The following is a 6710-nucleotide window of genomic DNA, read 5'->3' as shown; positions in this document are numbered from 1 at the left end:
TTGGGGGAGGGGGGAGGGGGTGTTAGAAGAAAACCCCTTCGATGATGGGGGGAGGTATGGATGTTTTCTGGAACTACACAATACACTGGGGTTATTTGTTAGATTTTGGTAACTTTGACATAATCATCTGGCAAGGCACAAAGCTCTTCAATTAATGTTTTAAACCTGTCTAATAAAAGTGCTTTTCTGGTGTTAAGTTTTTGTCAACTGGTATTCAAGTTACATAGAGGATTCCTGGGCTTATATTCATTCAAAGAACCTATTATGGACATATTTTTGAGTGGGTCCAGTGGGTGGGGGTGGGTTAGTGTGCAGAATTTTATCATGCTACTGGTTGTCTGAGTTGTTTATGCTTGTTAATTTATTTGTTCTAAAAGTGTAAACAACGCATGTTGGATTCATAAGGTGATTCATTGGGAGGTGAGAATGAGTAATACCCTTGGGGCAAAACCGCCACCCATTATCCATTTGTGGCAGATTTATGATTTGTTAGACACATTTTAAAGTTGTTTTGAAAATTATAACATCATGATAAGTTTTTGCCGAGCTCCAGATGGGATTTGAACCCATGACCCTCCATGATCTAGTTGGATGCTCTAACCACTGAGCTACTGGAGACTCCACGGTGAGCAAGGGTGAAATGTGGGTCTTTGTTGTTGTTGTTTTACACAAACAAAATTTAAAAGACCTCAAAGTCATGACATTAAAACAGAACAAAAATGTAACCATACTTTTAATTCACTTCAGCAAATTATTTATCAATTTATTAGTATGCAGTAACATCTAACAAAGCTAACAATATTCAGTATTTCAAGGATAAGGAAACCATCAACACAATACGTAAAATATCAACAAAGCTACTGTTACATGATTAGCAATGATACCTTCCTACTGTGACAGAGATTTTCCACAGCAAATACATGTACATTGACATGAAAAGGCATTGAAGTTACCAATATCTGGTAGGTCAGATCACATGCATTTATAATATTTTTGCAGCTAATTCACTGGCAATCCCCAGCATGCGCTTGTGTGTTTATCTCAGACTGAAACCAAAAATTATATTGCCAACGACCGCTTCAATCAATTTTGCTTCAAAAAGTGTGTAAAAATTACCTGGTGTGCCCCAATACCAACATACATATTCAGGGGTAGGCTTGATTTCCACCACTCCCTTGAGTCTGGCTTTCCTCTTCGAGAAGAATCTCTTCGGGGGTGAGCGTGGGCTCCTTTCCCAAACAGCGGCTGGTAATTGAGACTAAATTAGGGGTGACTATTGAAGTCATTTTGCCTATAATTTTTGCAATAGCATGGTGATAGTAGTGATACCATTGCAATACTATTGTGATAATGTTGTAATTTATGTCTTCTTTTAATGTCAGATCATGTGCTGTTATACAGAGTGACTACTTGCTGCCTCTTTAAGTTAAGATGTATCTGAAGTATTGTTTGTTAACAATAGGCTGTTGTTAATCCAACAATGGACTTTTATCAAGAAACAATAATAGGCCTTATCACGGTTTTCGATGCCATTTTGACGGGTAGGCAAACAGGCTTGAAATAACAGTGTTTGTACGGAAATCCGATGTCAAATAATTTTCATAAAATATCGCTTCTGAAAAATTCATGAATTTGAAACTTTTGGCACTAGGAAAAGGATTTTAAGAAAAAAAATTGAGGGATGTAGCTGTGACAGAAAGCGTCCAGTCATGTTTTGAACTTTGCATACATTTCACTGTATTTTTTCCCGTGAACTATTTTAAGCAGCAGTTCACGGCTAGTTTGCTATACAGACAAATGTATGGAAAGTTCCGAACACAACTGGACGCTTTCTGTCACAGCTACATCCCTCCAATTTTGTTCTTAAAATCTTTTTTCTAGGGCCAAAAGTTTCCAATTCATAAATTTTTCAGAAGCGATGTTTTATGGAAATTATTTGACATCAGATTTCCATACAAACACTGTTATTTCAGACGTCGAAAACCCTGATAAGGCCTATTAGGATACAATCTTAACTTGGGAGGGTATTGTGAGTCTGGCCCCTGAAACAAGCTACTATCAAACAAGTTGAATTTTAACTCTTAATGTTCCTGGTTTCACAGCAATAAACAACACTGATAAGCAAGGAACAAGGGATGTATTTTTCAATCACAGGAAAAGGACTTCAGCAGATTCTTTAATGACTACAGAACTATCGATAGTTGAGAAAAACTATTGCAGTAGTTATTGATAGTTGAAATCGCTATTGATGCGTTACCACTGGAACCCTCACTTTTGCGATAAATTGATAGTTGGATGTATTGCTGAACATTCCTATACATAATCTCCTCTGTGTTCTCCACATATTTCTTGGCACTAGTTAGGTGAATTTGTACATTCAAATATCAGGATGTTTCAATCTTTGGTCATTCTCACGGCATGTACATTTGATCAAGTGATGCTAGAATTAACTACGACAAACTGGAGGTTTCTATCAGAGTCAATAAAATTATAGACTGAGAGCAAGCAATCTAATGTTGTTTTAGCACAACTCAGGGACCAATCCGTCCAATAAAGAAATTCCGTGTACGGTTTACGTCTAGTTAGTTGGCTTGTAAGTTCGGCAATTTTCTTGCATGCACTCCCAGGGCAGTACATTGAAAATTATACCACCCTTGTGAAGCCAATCAGATTGGGAGTTTGCCTAACAGTTAGTCTCTCAGTCACTGGGTTATGTCAAGGTGGAATTAGGTACTGGCCAATACTGGGCCTTAAGGACAGTGCTTCCTAATACAGAAGCATCTTTGTGTCCCTTATGATTATGCGGCAAAAGCATATCTTAATAAAAGGGTTATTAGAAAAAAGAAAATTGGGGGTAACCACCTCATTACCCTTCAAAAACTCATTAATAATTCATGTGCCTATTGTCCTATCGAATGGTCAATAAAACATGTGCAGTGGTTTTTTAGCATGTGGTGTTTAATGTTTTTCTCGTATGCTAATTTCCAACATTCACAAAAGCATCATTGTTATGAACTCTCTACACACGCTTTTCCAGGAATATTTTTGAAGCCCTTTAAAAAACTCGCAGCATGTGTTTTATCAGGTCTAAAACCACTCGGCTGTGCCTTGTGGTTTTAAATCCTGATAAAACACTGCTGCTCATGTTTTAAACATTACTTAATCTCCTTTTAATTCTAATTTTAACACATGCTACGATCAGCTTTTTGCTACAAAGTCATAAACTGTGCCAAAAACACTTTAACTAAGTAAGCACCATACTTAAGAAAACAGTATTTCTCAGACCCTCCTGGGATGTGCAGAACAGATGCGTAGTTGCAAAAGGACGCACCACCCAAGTTAAAGCGTCAAGAGCAGCTTTGTAGCATGGAACTGACATGTTCAGCCAATTTTGGTTGGAGTACCTAAAAGCATTCTCAGATTTGGCTGTTATCTTCTGAGCTTTGGGCCTCTCAAGAAAAACTTTTTCAGGCAATTATCTCGATTTTCACTATCTCCATCTCTTTTTACATTCGTCACAACAAGGTGCAGTATTTCCATATCACCTTCGCTTCACACATTTTTTTAAAAAAACTACTTAACGGTATACAATAAAGGATACTTAAAAAGTGACTATAACCAACAACATAATATTATTCTACTAATAATTATACAGGCTTCTTGTACTCAATTCTCTCCACCTTCACATCATCTTTAATCAGCTGGTACACGTAAGTCACAATTGTACCAGCTTGAATGTCCATCAGAACAAAGGAGGGTACAACGTCACTGAAAATGAATAAAAGCATTAGGTGTTATGAGTTGCAAGATTTATTTCCTTTTCAAGTTTAAACTGAATGGATACACACTCAGCTATATTATCATTATGCCATCACATGTGGCATATAAGCGCATGACAGGCTGTGCCCCTGAGTATCTTTTCTCACAATTAATCAAATGCACCAAAATTAGCAATCGCAGAACTTGTCATTCACAAAGACTGAATGTACCTCTTTTTAAAACAGCCAGTGGGCAAAAAACATTTCATTACAGAACTGTAAGTTTATGGAGTTTATGGAATTCCCTCGATTCCTCTCTTAAACTTTGCAGAACTGTTAGAACTTTTAAACAGTCATTAAGATGTAAGCTATTACATGAAATGTATGGGACATAAATCCCTCTTTTTTCTTTTATTGTATATTTGAATAGACATTTTATGACACCGAATTTCTTAGTTAGCACAATTAGAGAATTTTATAACACAATTGAAGTTAATTGCTTTGTTATTACAGTAACTATAGTTGTTTATTTATTGTTCCTGAAAAACCCCACCAGGGAGGCAAGAATAAAGTATGTATGTAAGTGCACTCGCGTGCAAAATTCAGGCACTTTTGAGCGAAGCAAAAAAATCGGCCTTAAATTCAACATAATGATAAGACAGTTATGCTTTCAAGCCTTCAACGGGTGTGCATCAGACTTTAAATTTAGTCTAAGTCTCCCCAAGTGAAGATAGGCCCTATTTCAAAGTAGACATAAGCAGCTTATTGATTGAAATTTTTCAGCATTCATGATCATTGTAACTCAATTTACCCCTGCAAAGGATTATAGGCTCCTGTGGCTGATCCAGGGTTGATATAAAATCTTCCCTCGTGTTCATATGCCGCAAACTTGTGCGTGTGGCCATAAATAAGAATGTCCACATCTAGCTGGCGTTGAAGCTGGAGACAACAAGGAGAAGTTAAAAACAAGACAACAGGGAAATTGAATATTGGAACTATTCACCAGGAATTTGTATCAGACAGCCAGAAATTTAACATATACAGTCAATAATTATTATTGATTATTTCCCCCCTCCCACCCTTCTTACCCTGTGGAAGCACCCGGGGAGGGGGGGGGGGGTAATTCCCTATGGTGGACTATAGTGGAGGTATTTAAAAGGGTAGGGATTTCATTATTAGCTGGATTGGTGTTGAATTTTGTGATTTTGATCACAAGCCATTTAAATTGGTAAAATACATTTGTTTTACAAGAGCCTTTTGATAAAAACATTTAGTTTGGGAATTTTACCCAAAATTTTAAGAACATATATTAAGGACAAAGCAAAGACTGAGATCTACAGTATTACAGACATTCGTGACTGTAATACATGGACGTTTCCATGTATTACAGTCATGCTATCCGTAAAGATTTCGATACATCAATCATCTACGTTCAGTCATATTGATCACTAACTGGTGTTTATGAAATAGAGGTCAAGTTATTGGGGTAAATTTGAGCCAAGGGAGAGTTATAAAATTAGTTTTGAGTTAGTGGGGAGTTTGAGTTAACTGAGTTACAAGTTAGCTGACAGTAAATGACTGAGAAAAGGAGTCAGATCAAGGGTTCATTGGATTTTATTTGAGTTAGCAGGGAAAGGGCCTTTCAACATATCTCAAACAGGCCAACCAAAAAGAGATGGACTGTGTGTACTGGTAGGTATGTGAAACGGGGAACATTTTCTGTGGATGGTGTATGAAAGGATTACCTTTTCCGTCAAAAATGCTATATAAAAGGGTAAGGGTTTGGACCTCGGGGCGGAGCCTCTGAGTATAAAATTTACTTGAATACCAACTCCCCCCCTCCCCCACCCCCACCAAGTAAAAGCATTATTGACCTTGACATGGGCTATGTTTATAAGTTAATAAAGCCCTTTATCCTCATTTGACACCATTGAAGGACATTATTACAAAGCATCGCTTACCATAGCAAGGGACTCAGGGTCTCCCCATGGGACGACCTGGTGACCGTGACAAACTCCTATCCTAAACTGGCCAACATTCACCACCTTCTGTTCAGGGTACGCTAAATTCTGATTGGATAAATAACACAACTGGTGGGTTATACAATGTAGAACACAACTTTTCAAAACTACAAATTCATTTTCACTATATGAAGTACCTTTATCAATGTTTCTGTTCTTGCATTTTGAAAACAACTATTATGCCGTGCTCTTTCAAAACCAGACAAGAAAATTTCTCACTCTTCCCTGAGCTATTTCCTTACCAAGATTCGTAAAACTTTAACCATTGAATGCAAAAACAGTTACCTCGTCAAAATCCCCTCTGACAACATGAACATCACTGGCGAGTGTCTTCAGGTAATCATAAGAATCCTTTGTACAGAGATTTCCAGTGCATAAAATGTGTTGTATTTTGCCAGGAACCTAAGAAAAAGATCAATTGATGGGCACAGTCAAGACAATCACAAGACCTTTGCATTCACTGATAATAAATCCATACCTTCAGCTTTAGAACGAGAACTTTAAAAATTGAAGCCCCGTGAACAGCTGTTTAGGTAACATTTAGGTTCAAAAAATTTATATATATATAGTCGCAATGAACTTACTAGTAACTTTTTGAACTTTGCTGGCAAACTATGTTGCCGATGTGGAATGTGGAGGTCTCCAAGCACAAGAACAAGCTGCAACAGAAGCAACATAGTCTATTATTAGATTTGTTATTTTCTTTTTATTGTCCCTGTTTTGAACCTCAACCTGTCCCACATCCTAACTGCCTATTTTCGTCAAATGGGAATGCTAAGGGAAGGGAAGGTAAAATGAACGTGATAAGGTAAGGAATACCAAGGGAAGAGGTGTTGGATGAACTTGATGGGATAGAGAATGCTACTAATAAGAGGTGGGGTAATAAATTAAAATTAACTTGATCAATTGTTGGGTGAAAGAGTTACTTGAA

At 37.3% G+C, this 6710-nt stretch overlaps 1 protein-coding gene across 1 annotated transcript; it reads right to left on the bottom strand.

The window, feature by feature from the left end:
* Positions 1-3513: 3513 nt before the first annotated feature.
* LOC146482725 (vacuolar protein sorting-associated protein 29) lies at positions 3514-6471 on the bottom strand. The gene is made up of 5 exons (XM_085106795.1): positions 6364-6471; positions 6065-6181; positions 5720-5827; positions 4570-4697; positions 3514-3768 (listed from the first exon to the last, which is right to left on the bottom strand). Exons 1-5 carry the CDS (start codon positions 6454-6456, stop codon positions 3648-3650), a joined length of 567 nt encoding a protein of 188 aa, XP_084962921.1. The 5' UTR covers positions 6457-6471; the 3' UTR covers positions 3514-3647.
* Positions 6472-6710: the final 239 nt, after the last annotated feature.

This window comes from Pavona decussata, unplaced genomic scaffold, assembly GCF_977016875.1.
Source record: "Pavona decussata unplaced genomic scaffold, jaPavDecu1.1 SCAFFOLD_44, whole genome shotgun sequence".
In the NCBI taxonomy this organism is placed as follows: Eukaryota; Metazoa; Cnidaria; class Anthozoa; order Scleractinia; family Agariciidae; genus Pavona; species Pavona decussata.
Note: the sequence above shows the minus strand (reverse complement) of the source record. Positions and strands in the feature narration are given on the sequence as shown.

Bases quoted from the DNA above. Each gene is read 5' to 3' on its own strand.
- LOC146482725 (XM_085106795.1), bottom strand. From the start codon at position 6,456: ATGTTGCTTCTGTTGCAGCTTGTTCTTGTGCTTGGAGACCTCCACATT. The intron at 4,698-5,719 runs GTAAGCGATGCT...TGTTGTCTCCAG, and splicing joins ACCCTGAGTCCCTTGCTATG to CTTCAACGCCAGCTAGATGT. The intron at 3,769-4,569 runs GTAAATTGAGTT...ATTCATTTTCAG, and splicing joins GCCTATAATCCTTTGCAGGG to TGACGTTGTACCCTCCTTTG.